The sequence below is a fragment of the Heteronotia binoei genome, chromosome 8 (genome assembly GCF_032191835.1).
Source record: "Heteronotia binoei isolate CCM8104 ecotype False Entrance Well chromosome 8, APGP_CSIRO_Hbin_v1, whole genome shotgun sequence".
NCBI classification, from domain to species: domain Eukaryota; kingdom Metazoa; phylum Chordata; class Lepidosauria; order Squamata; family Gekkonidae; genus Heteronotia; species Heteronotia binoei.
Genome location: NC_083230.1, coordinates 41,553,443 through 41,569,995, shown reverse-complemented (window position 1 = coordinate 41,569,995; position 16,553 = coordinate 41,553,443). Strand labels below are relative to the sequence as shown.

Here is a 16,553-nt window from a genome sequence, read left to right as displayed (position 1 = left end):
CACTCCCAATCCAGTTGAGCAGAAATGGTAAGGGACTGTATCCCTCACCTAAGGGATCCTACCTGTCATATTTCACATTAATAGAATAAAGCATTTTAAGGAATTAATTTTTTTGCTTGCACAAAGAGGCAGATAGAAGCTGAGAAAGAAGGAGCAATGCAGAGTGGCACAAATACTGTTACAAATAAAGTGCAACTGAGCACTTCAGTTACTGGAAGTGTAGGGCAAACTCTGTATCAAGCATGCAAGGGGACTGGGTGAGGAAACAGTTTGCAGAGTCAACTCAACAGTGAACACCAGTGCTCTGTGATGTAGGTGTATAAGTCATTCCTTCTTTTCTCCAAGGCAGAACAATGTGCAATATGCAATTCATGATCCTTTTAATTGACATTATTTTACTTCATGCTAGTACTTGGAGAGCAGTTTCAAAAAGGCTGACAGGGATTTTTAAGAGCTTCCTATGAAGTCATTTTCTCCTCCAGTACAGAAAACTTTACACTACAGCATCTGTGTGTGCATATGTGTGTGTGTTCATTACTGTGGTGCATATTATTCACAAAGATGGCAGGAACTCCCTGGAGTCCAGAGGAAAGCTAGCATAGCATTAAGGAGAATGAAACCTGTATACCCACCAGTGAATCAGTAATGTGATTAGAGGAAACACTTTGAAAAGAGAGAACTATCAGTGTACTTTCCTTTGATAACAAGATTTTAGTAACTTTGTTGCCTGGAACACATTTCTGTCAATTCCATTATTCACTGTTTCCAGGCCTCAGATTCAGTGGGAGCTCACAGGAGCGCAGCTTCTGAACCTTTCTGAGTTCCTCCTCCTCCTTCTGAGAGTTCCACCTCCCTGTCCAATGAATAGTGTGTGCAGCTGCATAACAATCCCTCGATGAGCTCCACCACCTATTTTTCTACAAAACAACCCCTGGCTGTTTCAGTCTCTCTTCACTTACGTCATTCTTTCTAACTTCTGTGAACTCTAAGCCAGAGAGCTAGGTACTAGAATGACCTGTAGCCATCTAGCCATCTTAGGTATGATTGTGACCTATAGCACCTTATAGCACCTGTTTATCTATTTTAATTAATTTATATAATTGAATTGTATTTTAAACTCTTGTTTACATTGTATTTTATTCTACTCATGGTGTTCCATGTCTGTGAGCCGCCCTGAGCCCGCCTTTGGCGGGGGAGGGCGGGATATAAAAATAAATTTACTTTACTTTACTTTACTTTACTTAATAGAATAGTGGGACAATCTGAAGATTTCTAGGTACTAATGTTGTTTTTCATTTTGGATTTAGTTGAAATAAGTTTATTCATAAACTTAGAAATTTGAGTTGCCACCTTAATTATTTACTATCCATATGCACATTCCCAGCTTCTAATAAAAACTTTAAAAATAAATGACATGATTTAAGAATTGGATTCTGCTGGTAAAACTTGTGTTTATTGAATTAAGCAAACTGTCTTTTTAAATTCAATTAGCTGGGTGATTTCCCCCTACACCATATCAAAGATATTGATTTATATACAGTTTGTCCATATAAGGTTCTGATGATATGATGATCAATTCATAATTATTCAGGTCAGTTTACTCTGCATTTTAATGTGAAATTTCAGCAAGTTCTAGGTTAGCCTTTTTACACACTGCAGAATGCCTCATTGAACAGTCTATCCCCTCTACACACACATACACAATCAAGCAGCAATTCAGAAAGGATTCGAGAAGACCAGCTAAGGGAAACAGAGAGGGCAGGTTACAGGCTGCAAATTGGAAGTCTTCTCCTGGACTACTAATTTAGCATTCCTATCATAGGCAAATCTTACTCAACTCCTGGAAAAGTGGTTTCATTTTTAGTGTGCAATAGAAAGGCAAGGTTTCTTCAACAATTTTGATTGTACTGCATAAAAAATATTAAGACTTCAGTATGTAAAACCTAACCCAGTTATGACCTAGAGTGCAATGAGATTTATTCCTTATTTTATTGCTGTCTGTCTGTCTGTTTGTTTGTCTTCAGTCAGTTTGTTGGTGATGAATCAGAAAGTCAGAAGTTCCTTACCAATGGATTTCTTGGTAAAAAGAAATTGGAAGACTATAAGGATGAATATGTAAGTTTATTAGTAATGTGAGAGTTGTAGGAAAATAAGTGTTTGAAAGCAAGGATGCCCTTCATAAATTGTTGCTTTGAAAGTATTTTCTCAAGCCAATTACAACGGCTAGCAATTTAGGACTGCTGTCATTGGGTATCCTACCAGTTATCCAATGACAGAAGAAGGACAAAGAGTGATCTTGCCCAATTCCCCAGCTAACGTTAATCCACGAATGCACATAGCTGTTTGTCCATGAGCACTCCCTCCCCCCTCAATATCTTTTCAGGAGTCATAGGAGATTGCTGGGGGAAATATCTCCTTCTAATGGTGGAAGTTTGGAAGAATACAGCCCACTGTTACTAATAGGCTAAATCCAAAGGCACCTTCTGCAAACTGAAGGTACTTCTGACCATGGAGGGAGTAGTTTTTACCATCTTTCATAACCCAAGATCATTATCTACTCCTGAGAGTAGAATCAGCTTTTCAGAGAGCAGAAGGAGCAGGGGAGTACAGTCAAGAGTATTTTAAGAGTCAGCAAATTGTCATTAATATAATTTCAAACAACATTTGTGGCAGACAAAGGTGGGCAGGTTTTCTATGAATTTTTTGTGTCTGGCACCAAAATGTCTTGGGCCAGTCTAGCATTGTCAGGCCAAACCTAAAAAATTATGGGAGTATTGGAGAGATGGTGGGGTTGGTGGCATGAGCATGATAATGTCATTTTCAGAAGAAATCCTAGAGCTACAACTTCCTAAAACTACCATGGTCACTCCTGGGTTTTTCCCAGAAGTGACATCATCATTATGTGACTTTGGTGAGTTTTTTAAAAAAAATTTCTGCAGAACTGCTTGAAGGGGGGTTGGCAGACTTAGGCCAGTCCTTCATACAGAGCACAGAAATTACAAAATAAAGGTGTAGTCTTGCACTTTCTTACATACACACAAGTTCAAGCAACCTCAAAAGAAAATAAATTGCAACTTGAGTTTCTGCATTTAGAGTGTGCTATTACAGGCTTCTGAACCAAGCTGGGTTTTCCCAGAGATGCTCCCTGGCCCTCCAGAGTTTCTATCCCCATATACAAAAGCGGATTGTGAAGGGACTGGTGCCAGTGACACTGGGGCTTGAAGGAAGATCACTTTGGGAGAAGAATTTGGGGGTTTCACAAACCCTTGCCCTTCTCTCTTCCTTCTCCAAATGGTCTTTCAGGAAAAAAAAAACAGCAGCTGATCTGCTGGAAAGTATTTGCACTCCAGCTCTATTTTTTTGCCTAGCTATCAAAACATTGTATAACTTGGAAACAACTTTATTTTGTTTCTTTCCCTCATAGTTACCTGTAATGAAATTTCAGGTAGCTCAGTCATTCCTTGAACACAATCCCATTATGTATAACTTTTGAACTTGTAGTGATGAGTCTTTAGGGAACTTTCCTGTACTACTGTTGTGAGTGATTAAATGTAAGCTTTAAGATTTCAGATACCAAACTAACAAGTTTTCATCCTGATGTAAGAATATAAGGTTATTGCCTAGCAATTATCATTTAAAATGTGTTCTTTGATTGTGTGCAAGAACATTTCAATTGGGATTTTAAAATTAATTAATGGGGAGAAAACAAGTCACAGATACACAATTGTTAGTTCTTTTTATAGAAAAGAATGTTTTTTAATACGATGACAAATCTTAGAGCAACAATGCACATTTCCAATGAAGTGTAATGACTTTCAGAAATTAGTAAACTCATAGAATGGATCATTGTGCAATTTGCAGTTCTCACATACTCTTCAAATTTCAGTGACTTGGGGTATTTTGCATTCACATTCAGTTTAGCAGGTTCCTGACATGAAATGAAAATATCCTTTTTCATACATATTAGAGATCCAATAGAGTTTCAGTTGAGTTATTTATATATGACATCATAAACCACACCTTTTAAACATATCTTTGCAGTTTTGAGCATTAGATGAGGTTGGATCCAGCCTAAGGGTGTGTTCACACTACACTAAATAATGTATTTTCCAACTAGATTTTTATTGTGCAAGAATAGCAAAAATCCAGTTGCAAAATGCATTATTTAGTGTAGTGTGAATGCATCCTAAAACTACAATTTATACTGATTCCCCTTTTTTGTCATCAGGTCATTCCTCAGGGTCCCCTATCCCCCAGGAGCAGCATTTGGTGGAGATAAGTTGGTTACAGTGGGAAAGGGGGAGAAGCCGGAAAGTTCCACTCTGACAATGGAAATTTTAGTCTGGATCCAATTCAAAGATCTTAATACTGTAACAATAACAAATAATACTCAACTTGGGTTATGGAAAATCTATGGATTGGATTATGTGGTTGAGTGGAAGATGCTCAGAAAGGCAGATCTTTTCCACTTTCTGCTTCCCACAGTCGCCATATGTAATCCCCAAAAGATATTGTCTGGGAGTCATGGGACCCCTTGTGGACAAAAGGCTAGGGTGGGGTTATAGTGATGAGATGGAATCAGACAAAATTGTTCATCCATTGGTTGTTGCACCAATGGAAAGCTTTCTTTGCACTTCCTCTTGCACTATTATAGAGCACTTCCTCTACCAGTGGCACAAGTGAGGTGGGGGTAATTTAACTAGATTCCCTCTCCTCACTGCAGCCTCTTGTACCTGGGAGCTTTTTGTCCAGAATGGTCCCATGACCCCAATAATGTTTTTGAGAGGTCATATGTGGCTGCTGTATGAAGGAAAAGGCAAGGCAAGATCTTCCATCATATGTTTGCTCAGCCATATTCTTACAACCATACGGTGCAAGTCCTGCAAAAATCAATAAAAGAGTACAGTGTCAAAGATGATGCCTATGGAGTAAGTGTTTGCAGAACTAGGATGAAATATAAGATAACAGCAGTTTCATGGGAATCATTTGGTCTTGTCCAGAGTTCACATGTGATTGTTGTCAATATTTATTTATTTTATTATTCATTATTTATTAGATGCAGCTTATATCCCACCCTTTCCACAAGTGGACTCAGGGCAGGTTTCAACAAAGAGTCAACTTCTGTTAAAAGAGTTAACTAATACAAATAGGTTGGCATTCAGTTAAAACAATCCGATAAGAATTTAAGTGACTGACTATTTTAAAAAATTAAAAACCATTAACATCCAGATGGCATAAAACTATACCCATTCTTGATTCCAGTGGTGTTGATGTACCAATAAGGGGTACTATGCAGAAAAAGCCAGATTAAAATCAAATGAACATTTGGGACTATTGTATATCTCACATTTGAATCACAGTATTTAGCAGTTTGTATCACTTTGAGGATTGCCTTCATTTAGCTTGCAAAAGGGTAGAGGTAAGGAGACTTCTTTAACATTACCTTTTTTAACACTGTAATAACCAGCTATACTTTTCCTTGTTGTTTTCTACCAGCACCCAGGAGATACTTCATTTGGAATGTCTGCATTTAACCTGAGTAATGCCATCATGGGCAGTGGTATCTTAGGACTTTCCTATGCCATGGCAAATACTGGAATCATACTTTTTATGTAGGTACCCAGGATATGCATCAGAAAAATAGGTAGAGTTTGATTTAGCATTCTGTTCTACCATCACAGGTGTGTTCTAATGGTAGACTAAGATCTTGAGATTGCCAGAAAGGTCACCAGTTCCAAAGTTTACAAAACACAGAGGAGATTTTTTAAATTTATTAACAATATGGATTATATTATAAAGTCATATTTTGTGCATAGTAGTATATAAAAAAACACATTGCATGTGTGTATTACCATAAAGATATGCGCAGCAGCAGGAATGGACTGGGACATCACTTGAAACAATATATATATATTGAAATTTATTAACAATATGGATTATATTATAAAACATATTTTGTGCATAGTAGTATATAAAAACACATTGCATGTGTGTATATTATCAAAAAAATATATGCGCAGCAGTAGGAATGGACTGGGACATCACTTGGAACAAAATATATATATATATAGACTTTGAAAGTGTAATTAAGGCTGTGCCTGTACTGATCATGTAGTTCCCACTGCTTAGTAAGTGCTTAAAAATATGATGTCACTCAGCTGTTTCAGAATGTAGAAGGAAAAAGAAATGAGCTGTTCCATTTTCCAGTTGAGGATTAATGTCTGTCAGCTTAAGTAGCTAGTTGATTAGATGCTTGGTTTCTGTTGCATGTGCACCACTTTGAACTGCTTATGAATGGCTCAGGGTTTATTTTCTTGCTGTTTCAAGTGTTTTTTAGCATTTCTGAAAGCCACCTTGGATTCCTACTGGGAGAAAGGTGGGTAAAAGTAAGTAAATAAATAAAATCCATAGCTTAATCCTATTCAGATATACTGGTTGGGGTAAAAAACAAACTCTCCCTAACATATTTAAACCCTGGAAGGAGGGTATGTATCTTAAAATAACTAACAACACTGATTTTGTCATGACACAAGTCTGACTAATGCATTTATTATTGGTCAATTATTCTGCATGTGGTATGAATTTATACCTCTGTAGGCAAAATGGGGGAAAAAATAAAAGTGGCAAATCTCTTTATTTTCCATTATGTATTTTCCAACAGCAGCACTGCAATTCCAAGTGTGAAAATTTTACCTAAGGAATAAATAGCTCTCCTAATTATATATTTGTGTAATTAGAGTGCTACCACCCTACTGTGGTAGGCAAATGCTCTCTGTCCATATGGAACTAAATCTGAAACATCATGAATAGTAATGCATCTACAGACTTGTCGTCCTTCTAATCTCTGAGCAAGCCAAATGTGCTAGCAAGGTGGACAGTTTAATGACATGTAGCTGGCATATACTATCTATACAGCATATGTTTTGACAGACAACAACAGATGTCTGAATGAGTTTTAAGCTACAGCTAATTTCTTCAGAGATCTTTTTTAAATGATCCCATTTCAACACATTGTTTTATTTCCTTAAAAGTTTCCGATTACGATCAACCAAAATATCCCAAAATACTGAGCTCAAGCTTTCAAGTTTCCTATAGATCAGACTGAATATTAAGTACTCTAATTTCCCTTCCCTGCTTGTTTTGTACTTAGCATCCAGTTTGAGGCAGAGTTCAAGGGAAACCCAAAGATAGCACTCAATATTCTGTGATAATGTTTCAGAATTTTAAGATTTTAAAATTAAAATCCTTTTTCTTTTCTTTTCTTTTTTGCAATTTGTCATCTAAATCCTATGCTAGAAGTAAATCCCACTGCATTCAATGAGGTCTTGCTTCTAGGTAAATGTGCTTTAATTTGGGCTGTATTCAAAGGTTGATCTTCAACACTTGATGTAAAACTAGCTCATCCCCCACTAAAATTTGAAATTATACCCCCTATGTTGAACTGTTTACATGTTTGTGTCAATAGATGTGTGTATATATATATATATGTAACTTTTATTGTTGTTTTGCACAGAGTTTTACTGTTCAGTGTGGCCATAATGTCTCTGTATTCAGTTCACCTGTTACTGAAGACAGCTAAGGAAGGAGGTATGATATGCAAACTGTGTGCTTATTAATTCAGGGGTTCATTCTAGGGATGTGCATGGCACCACTGGGAGCTTTGGGGACAGAGCAAGGAGTGGATGTGATGTTGCACTATGTCCCAATGTCATATCTGGGTGAAAACCAGGCAGTACTTCTCCAAAACTCAGGCATGACATCAGCTGACACTCTAGAAACTCTGTGGTATTCCTGTAAAGTTTCTAGAGCTGTTTTTTGTCCAGATTTGATGTCAAAACAGCACAACATCACATCCTGCTGTTTCTCTGAAATAGGCAATTGATAATCCCTAGTTCATTCTGGGTTGGCAGAACCCAGCCTGGCAGACTAAATTGACAGGCTAACTAGCATACTATTAAGCAGCAAGGATATATTTTTCTTGCTTGCTTGACAACCCATCCATTCATTCTGGCCCTATCTGGAAGCTCTGAATAGAGAGTTGATGACCTGAGAGAGGATTTTCTTAGTCATGGCACCAAAACTTCTGAACTCCCTCCCAAGGGAGATTAATTTGTCTTCCCTCTTTTGGTGTCTTCTGTCAATGGTTAAAGACTGTTTTGTTATGTTTGGCATGCCCCCAGTAACAGTTATTAGAAATATTTTATATTTTAGTGATGTTTTTAATTGTTTAAATATTTTAATGTTTTCATATTCACTGCCTTGGAGACCCTGATCAGGTGGAAAGGCAGCATTGAAATGTTTTAAATAAATAAAATACACAAACCCATATCCAAGGTTAAATAATTTTTACTTACCACTGATTTCAGTGGGAGAAATTTTAGTGCATGCTTAACATTCCTGTTGAATTTAAAAGTTCTTATGCCAGATCATGGCCTGAGCATCCACTTTTCATTGCGCAATGCAGCCACATGTGTGTACTGCCTCAAAAGTCCTGACAAGCCTAACCTATCAAAAACATTTAAAATAAAACCATTAACTTTTGGTTGCTTCTAGGCTCACTAATATATGAAAAATTAGGTGAAAAGGCATTTGGATGGCCTGGAAAACTTTGCGCTTTTGTTTCTCTTACAATGCAGAACATTGGAGGTAAGTGGGAAATAACCTTTTAATAGTTCTTGAATGATTGGGTGGTCTTCTACATCTTTGAAAGCTACTGAGAAACTATGTCAAGTGGGGCTTTTTTTTCTGCCAGAGCCCACCGGAGGAGAGTCCTACCTGGGCTGGCCAGGGCTCCAGCTGACTTGACCTGCCATGTGGCAGCCACATGATCCCAGGCCAGGCGGGACCTTGAGGCTCCTCCATGATAGCAGAGGAGACTGGAAAAGATGGGTGCTGCTTACTAGGCTGGCTAGAGATGCTGCAAGTCAGCCACACGCCCTCTTCCCTGGCCTCTTCTGCTCAGAGGAGGCTAGAGAAGGGGGGAGCGGTTTGGCGCAGACAGTCCAGGGGTGCAGAATGCAGCTGGTGCCATGTGACCATGTGATGTCACCACCCAGATTCCCTTCACTTCTCTCTAGCCTGTGCAGCTGTGCCAGCGCGCACACACCAGTGATTCCCCCACTTCCCAGTCCCAGAGTCCCCACCAAGGTCCATGGCGCATACAGCACCTGCAGGCCCCAGACCGGATGACCCAGAATCTTCCACTGCCAGCTGTGTGCCTGCATCGGGTGTGTCTGTGACTTCCTCCCTGTTCTCCCTCAAGCAGCCTCTTGTCTCTGCAGCCAGCCAGGCCAGCCAACCTCATCTTCCCAAGTAAGAGGGGGTGAAAAAGAGAGAGAGGGTAGGGGCGGGGGGGACAGGGATCTGGCAGATGTGGCAAGGTGGGCATGGTAGGATGATGACACTTCCGGTGACATCAGGGAGTGTGGCCTAATATGCAAATGACCTCCTGCTGGGCTTTTTCTACCAAAAAAAAAGCACTGACCATCAGTATGGGAAACCACTAAGAGAAATTCTGCATCCCCTTGCTTTGAGCAAGAGGCAGTGCTGGGAGAGAAGGGAAGAACCTCTACCTCAGAAAAAAATGCTCAAGCCTAATTGGTCTCTTTATTTTGTGAAGTGCCAGAATAGGGAATTAGAGCAGTAAACAAATACCTCAAACTTGCCTTCTGAAATTAATGGGCCCACAATAGGATACGTTCTATCTCAAACCAAAAGAGGTCTTCATAAATGTTATTTTGTCACAGTGTGGAGAGGGGAGACTACTGCAGATATTTCACTGGTCAAGGAGAGTTTGATTTGAAAGGAATAATCCACTGTGTATCATCGCCATCATGTGCCATTGGCAACATAATTCTGCTGATATTTCTTCCTTCGGGAAGTCTCTCTTTGGTAGACCCAGCATAGTAGGGCAGTTCCTTTGCTTGACCTATTCCTTACAAGCATCATGAAAACATAGGGTTGCCAGATTGGTAACAAGTTGGGAAATACCTGGAGATTTTGGAGGTGGAACCTGAGAAGGGTGGGTTTGGGGATGGGAGGGACTTCAGTGGGGTATAATGCCATAGAGCAGGGGTGGGCAACGGTAGCTCTCCAGATGTTTTTTGCCTACAACACCCATAAGCCCCAGCAAGCATGGCCAATGGCTGGGGTTGATGGGAGTTGTAGGCAAAAAAAATCTGGAGAGCTACCGTTGCCCACCCCTGCCATAGAGTTTTCCTTCCAAAGCAGCCATTTTCTCCAGGGGAAGTGCTCTCTGTCACCTGGAAATCAACTGTAATCCCAAGAGATTTCCAGCCACCACCTGAAGGCTGGCAATGCTAACTTAGCTGGGTATTCATTCATGTTTTAGTGGGGTTTATTTTTGGTAACAGGAACTAAAAAATTACACTCATGAGAGCACAGATTTGATTCTTTGGATTTGATTCTTTGATTCAGTACAATTAAGCAATAGTAGGATGCTTCTGATAGTGGTATACAGTTTGTAGTCTGAACTGAAGATTCCCAATGTGCAAATGCTTGCCTCAAAATGACTGCTAAATTATATGAATATAATATAGCACCAGGAAGAATAGCACTGGGGTGGGATAAGCAGAAGGAACCATAACTGAGGATGCTGAGGATGTGTGCTGTGGGTTTTATTAATTAATGCATCCTTCCTCCCCACCCTGCTTTTAAAAATAGGAATAATTTGCTTTACAACGAAAGAAGAGTAACTCTGTCAACATGACAACAGGTCTCAAAATTATATGAATAAAAAGAGAATGGCAATTTTATTGCTTAGGATAATACCTGTTTACTAATGATGGCAAGAATGAACTTTCTGATACTGGTAACTAATTTTATGGTTGAATATAGTTTACCACTCCCATACACAAAGAATGAGATTCACAGAGGTCAGACTCAGTAGGGGCAGGAGGATCTATAATTGGATCTTCACAGTGTTTTTGAAAAGTAAATTACAGCCACATAGCTAGGGAAGGGCCAAAGGAAGAGATGAACCATTCCATCCGTGACCCCCACACATACACACCATGCTGTTGTTGGTTTTAAAAGAATGAAATTAAATTAGGCAAAAGATGAATACATTTGTTTTACTCATTATCTAATGCAAATGGAAGGAAGGGATATTTAGATACGTGGAACCATGCAGGGATGAGGGGGTTGAACCCACTTTCACATTTTGGCATGACTTCAGTCCAAATCAAGACATCAGATGATTGCAAAATAATAATAATAATAATAATAATAATAATAATAATAATAATAATAATAATAATAATAATAATAATAATAATAATAATAATAATAATTTTTATTTATATCCCACCCTCCCCGCCTAGGCGGCTCAGGGCGGCTAACAACAATTCTTACATTAACATAAATGGATAAAACTTTAGATTTAACAATTAAAAAATTAAACATATAAAAACCAGTTAGTTAAGTTAAAATACATAATTCAAATCACATTAAATGTGTCTGGCAGCAATAACTGTTCTGGCGCTGGTTCTGCCAGTTTAAATAGTTCCATGATCGTATTATAGATGGCGGTTCTTTGTTCTTAGCAACTCAGCAGTCGATATCACTATAGGCTTGCCTGAAAAGTACTGAGAAGATCTGGTCATGGACCTTCCAGTGTGCTGCCTAGACCAGGGTTGGCCAAACTGTGGCTCAGGAGCCACGTGTGGCTCTTTCACACATATTGTGTGGCTTTTGAAGCCCCCCTCACCCCATCAGCTGGCTAGGAGCAGGCATTTCTCTCTTTAAATCACTTCTCCAAGCCAGCTGGCAGCTTGGAGAATGCATTTAAAGTTGCTTTCTTACCACCTTTCTCTCCCTCTTCCCTCCCCATCTTCTTTCCTTCCTTCCTTCCTTGTGGCTCTCAAATATGTTTATTTTGTGTGGTTCTTACATTAAACAAGTTTGGACGTTATCTATTTCATTTCATTTATTCTCTGTCACCTTGCTAAAACAGACACTTGTCTGTGCCCATTTTCCCCTCTTCCTGTCTGAAAATTAAAGATACCTTACAGAATTGATATAAAGGCACCAGGTCTTCAGTTTTGGAGGGAGACCTGCTCAGCATCCCCAGTCCTCTGCTTCTGCTCCAGGGAACAGCAAGAGCAAAATGGGGGTGGGATTGGTGTCATTTCTGATGAAAACCAAAAAAGAATTTTCACCACAACAGGGCAGTTTAGGGTGAATTCTAGAGTATCACTTTGACACAGTGATGCCACACCTGAGTTACAGCAAATGTGATGTTGCTGAGTCAGAGTGACACTGGTTACTTTGTGCCTGATTCCCCTGATTCTCTTAGCAACCCTAAAATGGCAAGATGCTGAAAATTATTTGTGGCAACATTGAGGAAATATTTTTAGGCTTAATCCTATAGGATTCTAAGGCATGGGCAAGAATGTGGGGGGGGGGGAATCAAAAGTAGCAAAAAGTAGCAAACAGAAAGGAAACGTCTTGTCTGAGGATGTGTTGTGTTATTGACATCAATGTGACAAGAGATAACCCCATTTTAGCAGGGAATGCAAAGCCAGCTGGCAAAGGCATTCAGAAGAGCTGAATTCAGAGCTAGTCAAAGATGTCTGGATATCAGAAAACACAGCACAATATTTGGTATGAACATACATATGAACATATGAAGCTGCCTTATACTTTGGTCCATCAAAGTCAGTATTGTCTTCTCAGATCGGCAGCGGCTCTCCAGGGTCTTAAGCTGAGATTTTTCACACCTATTTGCCTGGACCCTTTTTTGGAGATGCCAGGGATTGAACCTGGGACCTTCTGCTTCCCAAGCAGATGCTCTACCACTGAGCCACCGTCCCTCCCCATTGTGAAAGAACATATGGAGAGGACCAATCAGGTTCTGCCTATGAGCTCTTGTGCTGAGGCAGCCTCTCATGGGATTGGGTTTAAGAGTCCTTAAGGCATTCTCATACATGATGCTGAGGCTCAAAATGAGATTTATGTGAAGGAATGTGTGATCAGGATCCCTCAATTATTATTTTTAAGTTATAAGCAATTGGGGGTGGGGGGGATCATTGCCATAGTACCCAGAAGGGGAGTTAACCCTTTTGTGTATGCCATTTTCTTCTGCAGGTAAAAAGAAAACATGTACCATACAGTTACCTATATGGTTTCTCTCAATGGGGGCAAAAACAGCTCCAAAAAGCTGATTTAAATCAGAAAAACACTGGTCTGTCTCAGCAAAGTTTGAAGTCCTTTTCCAGATGAAGGAGCTTTCTCCAGTTTAAGTCACATTTTCAGATTAAGAACAGTATAAGGCTCTTTACAGTCAGGGAAGGCTTCAGATCTTGCTGAGTAATATGGATAGGCCAATGTAGATGCAGGGAGGAAAATAGCTGCGGGGAATTTTTAAGGTACAACAAAGCAAGGTGTAAATGATCCTGATAGCAAATCTCCTAATCCAGCTTTTCCCATTTGCAGGGTCGTGACCCGGTACCAGGCCACAGAAGCCTCACTACCGGGTCACAAGAAATAGCCCCGCCCCCAGCAAAGCATGAGCTTTGCTCTGCTTCCTTCCTTTCCCATCTCTCTGTTGTGCAAAGAAAAGCTAGGCTTAAAGACTGACACAGGCTACAAAGCCTGAGCTTCATTTTCCTTCCTTCCATCCCCCAAAGTCTGTGCTGTGCAGATAAAAGCTAGGCTTGAAGACTGACACAGGCTGCACAGCCTGAGCTCCATTTTCCTTCCTTCCATCCCCCAACTTATCTATGTTGTGCAGAGAAAAGCTAGGCTTGAAGACTGACACAGGCTGCAAAGCCTAAGCCCAATTTTCCTTCCTTCTATCCCCCAACGTCTATGTGTTGTGCAGAGAGGAGCTGGGCTGCTTTTAAAGGCATGGGAAACACAGGCAGTAAAAAGCTGCAAGCCCTTCATAAATATCCTTTTTGGGATAACTGCAGAAAAGCTTGGATGAAATTCATATAACTTGAAATTAATTCATTAATTGCAGTACAATTCTCTGCTACCTTTCACAGCAATTTTCCAGTGTTTCAGGCAAGGAAAAGTATGAAAAATAGCTATCCAAAGATTTTCTTGAAACCAAGCAAGCTTGGTTGTAGTTTGAGGCAGGGCTCCAGTAGTATAAGCTGAAGGAAGGGCCTACTAAATGTGTCAGCATATTTTGAGGTAGAGCAGCTGCCAGGGCTCAGTGTGGATGGTACACAGTGCTGGCATTCCTGATGGCAATGGCAACAGATAGGTACATGCAGGTGTGGGGATAAAAGAGCGGACTCTGGGAATATATGAAGAAGTTGCAAACTGCCCACTTTCCACTCCCATTTTGGCTCAGCATGAGTTTCAGAGAGATTTTTCTAAAAATGAAGTTACTTCAGAAGAAGAGGCAGGTTTGGGGGAGTGCCCCAGAAGTGACATCACTTGACCCTTGACCTTGAAGTGACACCACAGGAAATGGCATAATTCCTGTTTCCCAGCTCCACCCCCAAAGTCTCCTGGCTCCACCCCCGAATTTTAGTGGGCCATGAAGGAGAAGTGTAAAAATAACCAGGCCACGGGGGGGGGGGGAGTTTGGGGAACCCTGTCCTAATATATTTGGGCCCAGATTTGCTATCAGGATCTTTGAGCTTCTTGTACTGTAACTTAAATTTTGCATGGTCATTCTCTGTCCTGACCTGGATAGCCCTGGCTAGACTGATCTCATCAGAACTCAGGTGAAGCAGAGTTGGCCCTGGCTAATATTTGTATGGGAATCCACCAAGGACTACCAGGGTCATGACGCAGAGCCCAGCAATGGCAACCCACTTTTGGATGTTTCTTGCCTTGAAAACACCACAGGATCCCTTTAAACTAGCTGTGACTAGATGGCAAAAAAAAGTCATTTTCAGTGTTCTGGTCAGTCAATGTAAACTTTACTAATTAAATGTATTTGTCATTACAGCAATGTCAAGTTACCTCTTTATTATTAAATATGAACTCCCGGAAGTAATCAGATCATTTCTGGGGCTTCAAGAAAATTCTGGGTATGTGTTCACATTTTTAATTCAGTCAAAATCATTTGTCTGCTTATAAACTTAACATAACTGATTAATAGAGCATCTCTTTTTTCCATTCAAGGGAATGGTATCTAAATGGCAACTACCTCGTGATATTTGTGAGCATTGCAGTTATTCTACCACTTTCACTTCTAAAAAATTTAGGTAAATGTCTGTCCTCATTAAAATACATACATAATTGTTTATTTCCATTGAGCATTTGTATTAAGAGCTGATTTTGCTTGAGGATTAATTTTCTGTGCATTCATTTTATTGTCTTTGTAGGGTACCTTGGTTATACGAGTGGATTTTCACTCACTTGCATGGTGTTCTTTTTGAGTGTGGTAAGTAACTGTACAAAAAGCATTGCTAGTATATGTTGAACCTTTATACTATAAATAAATGTGAAACAGTGCTTGATGAGTGTGGATGATAGCTCCAGCTTTTTGCAGTGCTCATCCACAATTGTCTTCCACGGGGCTTTTTTTGAGCAGGAACGCACAGGAATGCAGTTCCGGCTGGCTTGGTGTCAGAGGTGTGTTGCCTAATATGCAAATGAGTTCCTGCTGGGCTTTTTCTACAAAGAAAGTCCTGGTCTTCCATATAACTAACATTTTAATATGGCTTCTCTGTGTTCATTAACATAAGGGTTTGGTTCCCACTTAAAATTTCCATAGATGAAAGGGGAGTGTGATTTTTGCCTTCCTCTCCTCCAAAGCAAACTTCCAGCTTCTCCATCCCCCAACAAACTATTCTTGGAGGTTCCCCATCTCCATGGAGCAGTATTTGCGGCTATAGGAGGTGGCAGATGCTGGGAAGTTTCACTCTATGTAATGCAACTTCCCTTCCATCCTCAAGAATTCTAGGCAGGATCCAAGCAAAGAATTGTTCTGATGTTAAGAAAAGTTATCTAAGATGCGAATTCCAGCAAAGGATGAATTCTCCCAGCACAAGTTCTGTCTCAGATTTTATATATATCATTATGTATATCATGATGCTGATGCAACTACAGTAGGGTAATGGTACTACCAACCAAAACCTAAAGATTGTAATCTTATTTCAGGTAATCTACAAGAAGTTTCAAATACCTTGTCCTCTTCCTGTCTTGGACAATGATCTTGGCAACTGGTCCTACAATAACACCACAATTCCGATACACATAATGATGTTACCAAATGATTCCGCTAATTCAGGAGTCAATTTTATGATGGAAAGCACCCATTTGCATTATTCAAGTTTTGAAGAAACCAAAGATCAGCATCAAAGTGGAGTTCAATATGAAGCTCACAGTGAGGACAGTGACAAGTGTCAAGCCAAGTATTTTGTGTTTAACTCACGGGTAAGGCTCTGTGATCACTTGTTTGGCAGAAAATAGCCTATTTGGTGCCTGCATGTTCCCCAACACAAAGGAAGCTTAGAGTCTTATTTAACTTATATTCATATTCATAAACTGAAATATTTACACTTTGCCTTTCCTCCCATCCAATGGGGTTCAAGATTGTTGAATAGCCATTGTCGTAATGGCAAGGG

At 39.9% G+C, this 16,553-nt stretch overlaps 1 protein-coding gene across 3 annotated transcripts in view; it reads left to right on the top strand.

Annotated features, from left to right (window-relative positions):
* The window catches only part of SLC38A4 (solute carrier family 38 member 4), a 46,707-nt gene that overhangs the window by 7,826 nt on the left and 22,328 nt on the right, over positions 1 to 16,553 (top strand). For all 3 annotated transcript variants that reach the window (XM_060244958.1, XM_060244959.1, XM_060244957.1), the window contains exons 3-10: positions 2,025 to 2,115; positions 5,497 to 5,612; positions 7,514 to 7,587; positions 8,554 to 8,646; positions 14,930 to 15,011; positions 15,106 to 15,188; positions 15,309 to 15,367; positions 16,087 to 16,362. In XM_060244958.1, coding sequence (XP_060100941.1) covers positions 2,025 to 2,115; positions 5,497 to 5,612; positions 7,514 to 7,587; positions 8,554 to 8,646; positions 14,930 to 15,011; positions 15,106 to 15,188; positions 15,309 to 15,367; positions 16,087 to 16,362 — 874 coding nt within the window. The remainder of the gene's footprint in view (positions 1 to 2,024; positions 2,116 to 5,496; positions 5,613 to 7,513; positions 7,588 to 8,553; positions 8,647 to 14,929; positions 15,012 to 15,105; positions 15,189 to 15,308; positions 15,368 to 16,086; positions 16,363 to 16,553) is intronic.